The 14,735-nt window shown below is 35.9% G+C and overlaps 1 protein-coding gene across 5 annotated transcripts in view; it reads right to left on the bottom strand.

The window, feature by feature from the left end:
- Nucleotides 1-1,171: 1,171 nt before the first annotated feature.
- HACE1 (HECT domain and ankyrin repeat containing E3 ubiquitin protein ligase 1) overlaps nt 1,172-14,735 on the bottom strand; it is a 52,385-nt gene continuing 38,821 nt past the window's right edge. For 3 of the 5 annotated variants that reach the window (XM_050315422.1, XM_050315424.1, XM_050315425.1), the window contains exons 19-24: nt 14,101-14,297; nt 9,282-9,413; nt 8,468-8,566; nt 8,101-8,171; nt 2,524-2,637; nt 1,201-2,083 (exon numbers count right to left, since the gene is read on the bottom strand). In XM_050315422.1, coding sequence (XP_050171379.1) covers nt 1,981-2,083; nt 2,524-2,637; nt 8,101-8,171; nt 8,468-8,566; nt 9,282-9,413; nt 14,101-14,297 — 716 coding nt within the window. In that variant the 3' untranslated portion in view covers nt 1,201-1,980. Of the gene's footprint in view, nt 2,084-2,523; nt 2,638-8,100; nt 8,172-8,467; nt 8,567-9,281; nt 9,414-14,100; nt 14,298-14,735 lie in introns of all 5 variants that reach the window. The other 2 variants (XM_050315420.1, XM_050315421.1) reach the window with 2 other exon arrangements.

Genomic DNA, 14,735 nt, shown 5'->3' with positions numbered 1-14,735 from the left:
CAGCTGGTATTTAACACTAAAACCCCACACAGCCTCAAACATCTAACCTATCTGAAGAGCCAAAGCTTCCTAGAGCCTGCCAGAGAGGAACAGCATTTCTCCACTGACTGAAGCAACAGGCAACCAGCTTTCACTGCACTGCCCCGCTGGAAGAGGCTGCTCTTTCCACTAACTAAAACCTGTATTCTCCTTAAGTTGCAGTCACAGGCTCGACCAAAGAATTTAAATCAACATTTATACAACATGTGCACAAACAGAACCAGAAAGGCTTAGCCCAAAGGAATATTACTGTGGCAAGACTGAGTCAGATGGTCCACGGATTTCTCTCTCACACCTCCAGAGGGATTATGTATGCTTTAGATTAAAATAAATAAAATCTTAAAAAGGAAAAACACTAAGTAAGCAGCCTGGGGAACTCAGGCTACAAATGTAATAGCACTTAGGGTAGGAAAACATGAATGGATCAGTAGGAAGCAGTTTCTGCTGTGGAGTTGAAACTTAAAATTTATGCGTTTGGGGAGTTTGCTATGCCTGAATTAATTTAAGAACTCTTCAGATCACCTCTTCAGATCATTTACGTCTTGCAGATACAAATTTGATGTTCACCCATTAGCATTTGGTACATTTTTGGATCATGTTTTTCTGTTTAGTTTTATCTTAGCAGACTTCAGTTTGCATTCTCTGAAGCAGAAGAACGACAAGCAGGGATGACCAGATTCATTTATAGAGAAAAAATACACCCTCCACTGAAAAAACACACCAACAACCAAAAAAACAGTCCTAGCCTGAATCAAAACAATAATGTAGACCTATCCTAGGGTCCCTGGAAAAGCAATTATGCAATAACATTATCAACCCCAACACGTGCAGCTACTTAGCAAAAACACATGCTGATAAGCCCTTGCTGTGTATTTTTGTACATTATTTGAGTAATATATTTTAATTCTACGCAAATTGTGACATGAGCTTCTAATAATTATATTCTTGTCAGTTAACTTCATAAGCTCCATTTCCTTCCTTGTGCATCTGTTTATGTCCATCCATACACTTTGACAATGACTTCTCAAATGCTGCTTCCAAGACAATTTAAATTATATAAAGATTAATAACATCCAGGGAAAAAAAAAAAAGAATAATCCACCCAGAGACACACAGACTTGTCACATTCAGATTCTGGTTAAAATACCAAAATTTAATAATACCTTTCAAAGATACAGTTATGTCAAGGAAAGAGTAAAGGCATTCAAACAATGGATATAGATCTTAAATAATATTTAAAAATTCTAAACTGCAAGTTGACTATAAAGTCACAAATACTTTAAATATTTAGTAGAATATAGTGTAAATTCTAATATAAATTAGATAAACTCAATCTGTTATTTTTTACAGTCATAGCAGTCTAATCTTTACATACTATATACATTAAAATACTAAAAAGTTATAAAATTTTCTCTCTGTTACTATGCAAAGAAATGGAAAATACATCAGCTCTGTCTTACTGTACAATATCCCAACTGAACTTTCTGTAGTGGTCTCTGCAAAAATAAATGGCACTTTCACATGCAACAAGGCATAAAGTACAACTCTGTCCATTAGCAGTATTCCATCTGAGTGCAAAGTAAACTACAATGCAAATGTCATTCAACCACATAGTTGGAAATCAAAAGTAAACTTGGGAAAGAGATTCTGACAAACTCCCTCATACTGAAGTAATAATGAAAAGCATGTAAACTGATTTCCATACAGATCTGTAATTTTAAGAAATGAAAATACAGCATGCTGAGAAGTTTGTTGTGATGGTATCAAAGCTACCTTGACAACACAATAATGGAAGGAAAGCTGATGATCCTGTGCGAATTCTGAAGCCCAGTGCTGTCAATGGGCTGCAGCATCTGAGCTGCTTCTCTACTGACAGTTTCCAAAATTACTTCTGCCACTCAAAATTGCACATTAGCAGTCAGATAAGTTTCCTAGACTTCATTATGCCATTGTGTAACCATAGCTTCCACAGTGCAATGCCACAAGAAGCCTGTCTTTCAGGATTTCTTTACTTGGGTATTCGGGTAACTTGAGCATGTTGATACTGAAAAGAAAGAAAAAAAAACCACATCACAGTTCAGCAAGAAACTCAACAGTAAAGATTTCTGATCGAAACCCCTGAAGAGACCACATTTATGGAAGAAAACAAACCTGTGTGCCTTATAGTACCACTGAGCACTCGAATATATTGCAGGAAATTGTTTTTTCACTTCAGTAAGTTGTAAAACAATAATTTAACTTAAATATTCCTTTATTAATTTCATTACTTTCAATTAGGCAAAATCAAGTAAAAAACAATGATCAAACACAATGTAATGCCATCTGGGTTAAAACCCATCGCTTTCTTGTTGGATAGTAAATATTCAAAAAAACTGCCTAAATTTCTTTGGGACCTCTTAATATTGAAAAGAACTGTACTTTTGACTGTGACTGACATGAAAAAGTTCTAGTTTTAGGACATTTCAATAAGCCTAGTTAACATACCATGTGCTTGATGTTGGTAAAAGATTTTCAGTATATGGTACAGCAGCAATTGTAAAATTTTGCAATCCACTGCCACCCATTATATGGGCAAAGCCACCATGAGGCACCCTGGAACTGAGAAAATTCACAGAAATTAGACCATTGCAATAATGCTATAAAGCAAAAAATATAATCTTTACACTGAAAATACCTCCTATTAAGAGCAATTTGACAGTTACTAATACTTTTATCAAGGTTCCCCATCTCTTACCAATATCAAAATTCTCTTCATCTAAATGCTTTTAATTACAAGACTGAATAATATATTAATCCACTTACATTAGGCACCAAATTGTTTGAATGATATTTAAGATAACTCTGCTTTTAAGGAGGACTCATTTCTACACCCAGTTTTTGTAACAAAATGTTCATACAATCATAGAATATCCTGAGCTGCAGGGGAACCACAAGGATCATCGAAGTCCAACTTCTGGCCCTGCAGGGATCACACCATGTTCCTGAGAGTATGCCCAAACACTTCTTGAACTCTGTCAGGCTTGGTGAGCTTCTCCACATCCCTGGGGAACCTGTTCCAGTGCCCGACCACCCTCTGGGTGAAGAACCTGTGCCTAATATGCAACCTAACCCTCACGGACACAGCTTCATGTCACTCCCTTGGGTCCTGTCACTGGTCACCAGAGAGAAGAGATCAGTCTTTGTCCCTCCCCCTCTGCTTAGGAGAAACCTGTAGACTGCAGTGAAGTCTCCCCTCAGTCTCCTCTTCTCCAGACTGAACAAATCAAGTGACCTCTTATCGCTTCCCCTCAAGGCCCTTCACCATCTTCAAAGCCCTCCTCTGGGCACTTTCTAATAGCTTTATATCTTGTTTATATTGTGGCATTATCTGAGGTAAGTTAAAAATGGCTATTTATTTTTACAGTTTAAGAAATACTACATCATACAAAAGTTCATTCCCTGATTACTATCTATGGGACAAATGACCAAAGTGTCCTTGATATATCTATTCATTTACAACTTCAGACCAAATATTACAAGTTTAAGTTGTAATTAAGTTTACAAATAAAACCATTACATCAGTCATGCTATCACCCAGTGACAAACTACGGCCAAACCAGAGCACACTAAAAAAAAATCACTAGCATCTTCAGGAATACATTCTCACTTAATCATATTACTAAATTCTTTTCCACTTATCAATATATTATTCAAAGATTACTCAAGGTGTAAATGGGCAATAGCCTGGAGTGTCCAGAATCCCTCCCTATAATTTTAAACTAACAAATAGAACACAATTCAGATATTCATATATTTTCATAATGTCAATTTAAGTTGGTATGCACTACAAGATAACATGCTGTTAGTATAGTCCACACACCCAAAGAAAAACCCCAAACAAAAAAAACCCTCACCTCCCCAAAAAACCCACTATAATGAAAGTATAAGGACTACAGAAGTTGAATGCATTAAGAACAATGTCACTAGCAGGGCGAGGGGTGGTGATCATTTCCCTGTACTCAGGGAGAAATATTTGGAGTGAAGCTTCAAGCTCTCCACTACAGTAGACACAGGGACATAATGCAGCAAACTGAGCAAAGCACCATGAAGATTGTAAAGGATTGGAGTACCCGACACAGGAAGACAGCGAGCTGGGACTTTTCAGCCTGGAGAAGAGAAGGCTCAGGGGAATTTTATTAATGTGTATAAATATCTGAAGGAAGGAATAAATAAGATGAAGCACTCAGTGGTCGGCAGTTACAGAGGAAATGGGCAAAAATTGAAGTCCTGGAAATTTCCATTTAAGCATGAGAAAAACTTTTTTTACTGCAAGGTGGTACAAGTTGTCTGGAGAAACTGAGAGGTCAGCACTCCTGGAGACAGTCAAAACCTGTCTGGACAAGATCTTGAGTATCCAGCTCACCTGACTTTGCTCTGAATATGGTGTTGGATTTGACAATCTGAGATTAGCTCAGGTGGTTAAAGAATGCTGCTAATAACAGCAAGGTCATGGGTTTGGTCCCCATATGGGCCATTCACTTAAGAGCTAGAGTTGGTGATCCTTGTGAGTCTCTTCCAACTCAGAATATTCTGTGAAAATCTTAATCTCTAGATTAATCTCCCTGTCAATCTCAGTTCATCTGCAATTTTATTGCTAGCAAAGAAAGAAACAAAATAAACCTTCCACAAAATATATAACAGCAGTTACAATTCTGGATTACAGGCACCTATATTCAAAACAATGTTCCCGTATTCACCAAATCAAGTGACTCCAAAAACAGGAGCAAGAAAAGAAGTAACGTTTTCACTCACAGTAAAACTACTTGGCAAAAATGCAAAAGAGTAAAGGTTGCTACTGCTAAATGTGGAGGAGCTAGGACACAACTCACTGTAATACTTTCTAAACATATCTTTAAGAACTACCTATAGTATCCAACACATAAATCTGTATCACCTAGCTTAATAAGAGCAATGTCGGGCATTTAGTTCTAACACTGGTATGCAAGGCAACCACTGTGGAGGGAAGTGCTGATTATTGGCAGCACATTGTTTCTGACACAAATGGAATTGTGCTCACAGCAACAGTTCAGAAGAGTTGTAAAGATTTTACAGCCATACTGTTATACTGTAGTTTTGGCTCATATTCCAATACAGTTCTGCTGCCTCTGCAGTAATTTTTTTTTTCTCCCCCCTAACATTCCACATTCAAATCAGTGATGAAATACAGACCTAACTGCTGAAAATTTCTCCTTCAGTCCACTATTAGCTAAAAGTTTTTGCAACGTAACTTCTTATAATTTTTTCCATACAACAGGTCAAAATTGTATAGTACGATCACGGCTTTGAACACTTTAAAGTAACAGATTGCTGCCAATTTATGCTTTCAAGAAATGAGTTTTCACTCCAAGGAAAACACTGCCAATATAGGAAAGAAAACCTTCCAAATATATGCAAAAAATATCACAATATCTTACCTCTTCTACTGCATGTGCAAATAGCTTTGAGCAAGAGCAACGATGCAATTTCATAGCTTTGAAAATTTCAACATTTAAAATGTTTAAGTTTATATCTGAATTCTACCTGTTTTTCTACTGACAGGTTTTGCATACATTTACTTGAAATGAAAACACTGCAGAAGAGATAATTTAAGCTGGTTCCCTTATGTTTTTTTATACTTTTATAACAGTAGGCAAATATATGTTTCACATTTAACAACTATGTTGAATTTCCCTTAAAATAGCAGAAGCATATTGCTTATAGCTCAACAAAAACTACAGTCCCCAAAGAAATTAAACAGCAATCTTTATACTTGTAGAATACCAATAAAGTAGAATTCATCCTACTGAATTTATCAAGCTGACAACATTTGCCTCCAACTGTTTACTAAAAACCTGATCAAAAGCTGCCAATAGATAATTAACAATAATTTACCCAAATACTATGATAAATACTAAACAGATCAAGAAGGGGAAAAAAAATAACTAAAAGCAGATGGAACTGACAATACCATCTCAAGCAGCTGTCTGCTGAGAAAGAGTAAGTGGTGCATAAGTAAACTTTCAGATCCCCATCACGAGGCACAAAAATATTTAGCCTTTTTCCTGAGTGTGCTAAGGCTGCCAAGCACATTCAAACTTTGCTCGCAACAATTACTTTACTGTAAAAAGTTTTCTCAAAATTGGTATTACTGACAAATGCAATGGCATCTCCACTGAAACTACAAAAGCAAGACTTCATTACATTGAAGAGAAAAAGATGTAAGAATGGGGGAAAAAGGCGTAAGAGGAAGTTTAAGACATTTAGAGATGTCAGAGAAACACTGAAGACATAATCATAATTTTTTATTTAGTTCACTAGATTAATTTCATAGTCTTTGGAAACAAAGAACAGTTGTTCTTCACTAAGGAAATGTGAAGCTAGAAAAAGTTCATAGTGGGAAATCAGGTATACTTTTAGTGAATAATTTTACTTAAGATACCAGCCTGTACTAGACTAACTTGTGTTTTAGCTCACAGATAAGTCAGCATCTAAATCTTCCCTGCCCAGAAACCAGGACTGTCTGGGGATTTATGAGCAAAAATGCCAGCTGCATATCACTATTAGAGGTAACTTTAAAAAGTTAAATTTTTATGGAAAGATATATGTTCTGCATTTCAATCAGAGAAGAAAAAACATAAAGTGTTCCTTCTAGCTGATACAGAACAAAAAAAAAAAAAAAAAAAAAAAAAAGGCAAATTGTTTTTCAATTCTAGCCCAGAGTTCCCAAAAGCCAAAACAGAAGTTTTTTCCTACTAACAAAATGGGTAAGGACAAGGCATTAGGTGATTTGTGACCAAAACGAATGGTACTGAAGCACGTATTAATCAGACAACATAATTGTTTACTTGATAGAAGTGTCCCTTAGAATCCAGCAGATTATCACAAATGCCATGGAAATAGTGAATGCCACTTCAGTACCATTTGGAATGTTTTAAAAAGCATTTGAAACATGAACTTACATCTTAAAGATCCTTATTTGCTGTCTAGATTTAGAAATGGACTAGTCCACTAAAAATGAAAGACGAGCAGTTGGCATGCAACACAATATGCAGTTAGAACTGCAGGAATCATTTCTTCAGAGGACAAAAAGATCAGTGTGCACAGAGCTAGCTTCTTAAATAGTCAGTGATTCCTAAAAACAAGTAAATTCATATTAAATCAAGTGAAACTAATAGAATTTGAAGGCCATGCCATTTGATGATACATCCATAACTGTGAAATTCCTTAATATAAAAGGCAAGTTTTGATGATCTTTAATTTGTATTTTATCATTGCTTAACCACAAAACTTACACACAAAAGGTCAGCTACTCTAATAATCCTAGAATAAGAAGGGAACATCAAAGTAATGGTGGAATCTCTGCCTGCCATCAGCAAAAGACTGGATTGAACAGCTCAGGTGCCACATAAATGTCTACAGATCCACTTGGTGAGATGTCTGTACACACAAGCTCAGTAACTCAAGGGGCGTTTATTGCTCAAAACCTTCCCCCACTGCCTCCAAACCATAAGGGAAATAAAAATGGCTTTCCCTAGAGAACAAATAGAATTTAGGACAGAAAACCTATATAAAGCAAACAGTCCTGTATAAGGTTGCATCTTCACTTGCCTTGACGTACTGCACTAATGTTAAATTCAACTCAGCTTTAGGAGAAGAATGTTCTGTTTACACGAGCTGAAGTGATACCTGGTTATCTCATATATTACAGCCTCTATTGATTACTGGAGAAGCCAACAGTCACATAAATATGCAACAGGAAGAATATAAAGCACAGTTAAATTCGCTATAGCCTTGTTAAAAATTGCCTGGACAGCAACAAAGGCCTCTTGCAAAGTAGTCAAGTATAACAAATACATAATCAATCATTTTGCTGGCAACACAGGCAGCAAAAGTATTAACACACGCTTTGTCTACTTTGATCAACATATAGAACACCCAAGTATGCAAAACGGTTTCCAGCTAGATGATCTTTTATGGCAATCTCAAGTCTCTTATTTCAGAGTATCTAGACAATATATTTGTAATTACAGAAGAGTCTCTCACCTGCCAGTAACAAACTGTAATAGTAATACTCTCTCTTCCTGAGTTAGTTCTTCCACCACATCCCAGAACCACTAGATGAAAAATAAGTAAGTTTGTATTTTCTATTAAGTACTTGTAATACATGAAAATATAATGGTAAAACAATAAATGAAATAGTTGCCAGTCTGCTACTTAAATTATGGAAATTTGCATATGAAATTCATACATAATTAGTTTACTTAATGGAGGAATATAACATTTTAAAAAATCCACAAATTTCAGCCAAAATAAACTTCCATAAACACATACAGATAATGATGACAACAACAAAATCATCTTTCTTGGATTAAAATGAAATAATCTACATTATAAAAAAAAAAAAATTTACCTGAATAACTTGGTCTCCTCTCTCATAACCACTCGTGTATTCTGTATTTTTTAACCAGTCATTCACATCAATTTCTGGCATACCAGACAACAAAAGCTCCTTCAGAAGAAGCACACAGGTTGTGATTAGTCCTCCTGATTAACCACCAATTTCAAGAGTTTATGCTATTCTAAAAAGCATTGCTTTAAGAAGTAGAAAAATTAAAGTGCTTTTTCTGTTTAGTTGCAACCTTATAGACCTTATGACTAAATTTTAATTCAAGATTTTTGAATTCAGGTAACTTCACATGATCTGTTTAATTTCAGTATGCAGTATCAGGAGAGAAAAACTATTGCCAAAGAACCTGAAAAAAGAAAGCTATGAGTTTTGGCATGACTTGAGACAAAACTTGGTAAGTGTTGGATACAGAAGATCAAATCACCAACAAAAACGAAGTGAAATTTGATAGTGCAACTCAAAAATTAAAGACAATTGAAAGCATCTCCTTACTTTTAGAGAACCTCTGTCCTCCTCAAGGAAAATATAAAAGGGCTTAAAGGCCACAACATCCTGATTCATATTGAAATTACAATTCAAGGCATTTATCATTGCCATGTGAAGCTACCACATTCCAGGAAGTTGGTAATTCTGAGTAATTAGAAAAAGCAGGAATACGCATAATAAGATCTTCACTGATAGATGGTCGGGAAGCAAAACCAAAGTGAAAGCTATAAAATGTTTATTTTGTGATTAGAAGCTTTACTTCTACATCATTACGCTGCCAATGAAGTATGCTGAACAAAGTATTTGAAAATATATAGGCATTTCTGCTTACCAGTTCATATTCATCAAAAAGCTGGATCAACGATGGTGGAATGAACATATGGAAGCCTTGTAAAAAGGCATTTATCTGAGGCTGAATGGCTCTGGTCATTCTGAGCTCTGTCACAAGCTGGACATACTCAGCCTGCAATGTAGAAAATGACATTAAGATGTACCACAGCAAAACCACAGAGCTCGTACAAACACATACACACAAATGCTGTCCTTCATATATTACAGATGTCAGCCACTGCAAGATAATAAGAGTTCCTATGCACTTTCCACATTGAAGAAACCCAAAATAATTAAGCAGGCTCCTCCAAGTTCCGAGCCCCTTCTGGTCTTCCTTATTCCTTCCTTCCAGAGACAATTCCAAAACAGAACAGTTTAAATTGTTACATAACCCAGTCAAAAAACAAGAGTTCGTACAAGATAAAGGAAGTGAATAAAACTTAATTTGTCACGCCTGCCATCTAATACAACCACCATTGTGCTCAACTAAGGACATAAACACATCAAGGTTTGTAAACAAAAATACTCTACTAAGCAATCTGACATAATTCAGGAAAAAAGGTAAACTTCTGATGGAATATTTGCAAGCCAAAAAGCTTCCTAGATTTCCTCCTATCTCGGAAGTCTCACAGAATACACTACTTACCTCTGCAAGCTTTGTTGTTTTAATAAGAATTTCAGTTTTTTAAAGAAAGTCTTGAAAATCTCCTTAGTTTATAAAAAAAGAAAAACACCACAAAATAATTTCTACCATCGCCATGGGAATAGACTATATCACGCTTTAGGGATTTGGGGGCTCTGTTCCCTCTAAAAGATGTCAGCTAGAAAAGGTATCCACCAGAACTTTCCTTTTGTTGAGAATACAAAAGCCTAGGAGGCATTAGTGGAGGAAGGTTTTTTAGGAGACAGGCAAAAAATAAAGCTCTATAAACGTCTCATTTACTCTGACAAAAGTACACAAATCTAATAAAGTTTCTTTACTTAAAAAAAAGCTTTCCTACTTGAAAACAAAATGTATTCCTAGATTATTTATGGTACTCAGTTTCAAAGAAATGCTTTGACTTCCTAATAATGACTTTTAATAAGAAAATCATTAAATGTATCTCCCAATTAAACTGACTATCAGCTTCCTTCAAGACAATAATCTTACAAAAATACTTTGATTTTTAATTTTAAAAAACTTTAACCTAAACTTTTAGGTTCTGAACCTTTACAAAAGGTTTCAGTAAACCAGAATGAAGTATGAAATATTTCAAAACAGAAGGATATTTTTCAAAGGCAGCTCCTTACATTCACAGAGGTAGAAAGCGATTGGCACTTGCTTTGCAGCTGGAAGGTATTTTTACATGCATTATCACCATTTTACTAGAGTGAAAAGACAATTATTTTGTGAAGTGCTCTGAAAAACACAACCTACTCATATTTTTAACTGCAGAACTGTTCCAAAAAATCTAGTTTCAATCTAGAAATCTCCCTGGGTTGCTTCTACAATCAGCGGAGATGAAGACACCTCCTTTCTCTAAGGACTGAGGGGTAGTCAAAGGAGATTAACTGCATTAGACAAAAGTCAGACTCTGCGTATACAGAAGAAATCAGAAGCTTTCGCATTACCCGTATTTGAAATAATGTTAACACCAGTCTTCTTTAATGATCAGAAATGCTTGTTTTACATCTCTTAAACCGCTGTTACATATATAAGGCTATTCAGAAAACAGTAGAAAGGAAAATTCACAACCTTAGTTTTAAAAAATCCATTTAAGAAAAAGAATATGGCTTGTTTTCTGTATTTCAAAAATACTGCATTGAAGACTTTAATTATGAGAGAAAGCAGTTGCAGCGCTTTAGGTGTAACAAGAAATGTTTTAAATAGCCTGGAACAGCTGAGCATCCAGACTATCAGCACTGGCACATGATGAAAGACCTGGAGCACAGAATTTACATAATATATGTCAGTAAAAAATTGGGCAATTTGTTTTTCTCTCTGTTCACTTTATTTACATTTTATTCTCTCTCAGAAGCCTTAGGAGCACATTAGAAAACAGAAGCACCCATATAATTTCAGATCTACATATTCATCCCCACACAGTGCACAAAAGGTACAATCCAGACTTCTTTTAAGAAGGGAGATTTGATTTAACACAAATTAGATGGGCATCACAAATATGATGATAAAGTCTAGTTTGGGTGAGGGTTGTTCTGTATTTTCTTTTGAGGTAAATAAAGCAGAGATCATGCTTCCTCAATTTCACAGTCCCATATACTGTGAGACAAGGATCACTGTTTATGGTGTTCAGATTCAGAAAGCAGCTCCGTTCCAAAGCTGCCTGGAAAAAAAACCCACAATTTTTTACTGCCAAACAGCACAGCCAGCTCAAACAGACAAGTCCTGCAAGGACAGAGAAAGCCATATGATTGTGAAGATTTGCACCATTCTTTAATAAAACATAGTTATACTTTGACTAGCTCTAATTTTATTTTTTTTCTGGAAAGTAGAAAGCTGCAAAAAAACACACAGCAAAGAACAAAGATAAATGTATATTACCAACACTGGACACAGCCTGACTTTTCCCTCTGAAGTCTCTCCTTTACCATGACAAAAGGCAGTTGAACCACAGCTATAACTGATACCTCAGCTGCCTGCTACATGGACATCGCAAGACATGAATATTTGAATCAAATGGTTCCACAACCATTCACCTATTACACAGTCGATGTTAAAAAAAGGAAAATTCCTTCGTTCAAAGAAAATAACTTTTTACAAATAGCTCTTACTGCTGGTGCATTTACTCTCTTTCAGATTTCAATGTAGGAAATGGACGGTTTGGGTGATATCTGCAGGGGGGGGGTGGGCAGTGTGTGTTTTGGTTTGGTTTCAGCCTGGGGTTTTTTTGTGGGTTTATTGTTTGGGGTTTTTTTAAGGAATAAGGATTCACTCAATTTCATTTAAAAAAAAAAGCTATCCTTCAAACAAGTAATCTGCTAGTGTGCATACACAGCACATTCTTCTAGAAGCTGAATTTTCTTCTCCCAGAGGCATAGCAAACACAATGAGTTTTAAACAGTGATCTTTTATTCCTTGGGTAAAGGCAGAAAAAAAAAAAAGATATCTCTTACAGGAAAAAGAAGATTTTTTTTTTTTTTTTAAATAAAGGAAAGTAGACACAGTCCTATTTAAAGTGAGAGAACAGCTAAGCTAAAACATACTGCAAAACCATGTCACCTGAAAGAAACAGGAAAAAATGCCCCCACACCATTAAAACACAGATCTACAATTTTCAATCAGTTCGCCCCTATCAACAACTTTGCCAGTGAACAAAAGACAGAGACAATTTACAGATGGGTTTTGACTTCACATTTCACAACTTCAAATACAAAAAAATCAATTAATATTAATCATTTCAAACCTACCACCAGAGTCATCTATTTCTTACCAACTTTTAAATAAATACTGCACAAACTCTGATCCCCTCCTGCCATAGCTGGGGTATATGGCTCCACTGAATATGGAGGCATCTGCCCTACACAATTTAAACCACCCTTTGTAGTCTGTGCCCTAACTCCAAAGTTAACAGAGTAATTTAAGCTACTAGTGAGTAGTACCCTCATGTGGGCAAACTTCTAATTTCATGCTAATAGAGAACAGGTTTTAAATAGTTGTTATGAAGCTACACTTTATGTCAAATATATCTTTTCTACATACTGAGAAGCTAAGACTGACCAGAAACAAGAATCAACATCTTTGCTTTCTCCAACAGATAATAAAGAAATTAAACACCCCCTGCCTTCACAATTAGACTTATTTTACCATCTGTTTTCTTTCATGAATGACTGTACTACAGGAAACATTGCAGAATCAGGCTAATAACATGTATTCCTGTTACTGGAATGACACGCTGCTCTAATGAAAATGAGGATTAAGGATACAAGAATCCAGCGGCAACTGCTCCGACACAAACCTTGTCCTTGCGACAAACGCTGACACCAAGCGGCCGTTTCCCAGCGCAGCAGCTGCCGACACTGCTGGGGCAGCCGAACGCTCACTGAGCACACAGAACGGGCCAGGCCCCTCACAACACAAATGAAATTCAAAACAGAAAGCAGGCAGCAGCATCAAGAGTCAATGTGACAAAAAATTGAAGGTCTACCCGTGACACTCCTGCAGTTCCTTGAAGCTGTTCAGTCGGTAACTTCAATCAGACTGATGTTGATTTTAATTTCTAGATTATTTTCAAAATCCAGCTGTGTTTTTCAATATTTCTCTCTTTGAACTAATCCTGCAGAGAACTGGGGCCTTCCTAACCTGTTACTATTACAGTAAATTAAAAAGGTACATTATTTCCATATGCACTAAGTGACTTGCAAATGGCTGAAAAAGCTTTCTGCAGCCTTTTACTCCATCTATTATCTGCATGTTAATGTAGAGCAATCCAGTGCCACAGACTGCCTCAGAAGACAGCACACTTTGCAACATTAACTACTATTTTACTTTTAGTAATTGCTACTGTTCTACTTCTCTGGTATATATACCCATGACTTAACTTCAGGATTATTTATAACCTTTAAAATAAACCCTTCATTTGAAGCTTCCCTTCCACAGTTCTGTCAGAAAGAAGAACCCCAAGCCTGAACTCTTTTAAAAATTTCAAAAAGCACTATTTCTGTATAACACACTAAGCTAGAAAAAGGGGCAAGAGGGTAATTTTTTAACTTTTTTGTATTTTCTTCAAAATGGGTATACCATTTATCCTTCCAGTTATTCAGAAAGTCGGTCCAGTCACTTTTCTTATACTATCAACTTCTGAATAAACCTGTACACTCACCTTGTTTTCCTGTGTAACAAGTATACTTGCACCCCCGGGCTTCAGTGGCACTTCTTCCATTGCTCCAAACACATCAGTCTCAACAGAGAAGGTCAGCTCTAAACCCAGATCACTGATATCATTATCTAAAATCCACTGCAAGTTCTTTGCATACTCTGGATCAATAGATGCTACATCCTGATAATTTACAGGTATACCTGGGGGAAAACAAAAACAAAAAACAAAGAGACAAAACTGCTCAAATAAATAGGATAAAGCTAAAAGATTTCTAACAATATATGGCAGAAGATTGCCCTCTAGAGAGAAACCAGAATAATGCAGTAACAGAAAAAGGGAATAAGGAATCCACAGTTAAAAACTACATCAGAACTGCACTTATTAAATTTTTAAAATATTACAGAATCAAGTTTTCCTCTGTGAGTTTTTCCCCCCAGTGAGGTAAATGACACACCACTCAGGCAAAAACAATTTGCACAATTTTTACTCGCTAATGGATTTAAGTTACAGCATCTAACCGTACTGAACATGCAATGTTAAATCTTTCCTACAAAGTCTTAAAGTTTTCTACATAGCTTTTAAAAACCCAAATACCATATTTTTCTACAATAATATCCTTGTCCCCAGAACATTACTTG

The sequence above is a fragment of the Myiozetetes cayanensis genome, unplaced genomic scaffold (assembly GCF_022539395.1).
Source record: "Myiozetetes cayanensis isolate MyiCay16 unplaced genomic scaffold, myiCay2020 scf2-11, whole genome shotgun sequence".
Classification (NCBI taxonomy): domain Eukaryota; kingdom Metazoa; phylum Chordata; class Aves; order Passeriformes; family Tyrannidae; genus Myiozetetes; species Myiozetetes cayanensis.
Note: the sequence above shows the minus strand (reverse complement) of the source record. Positions and strands in the feature narration are given on the sequence as shown.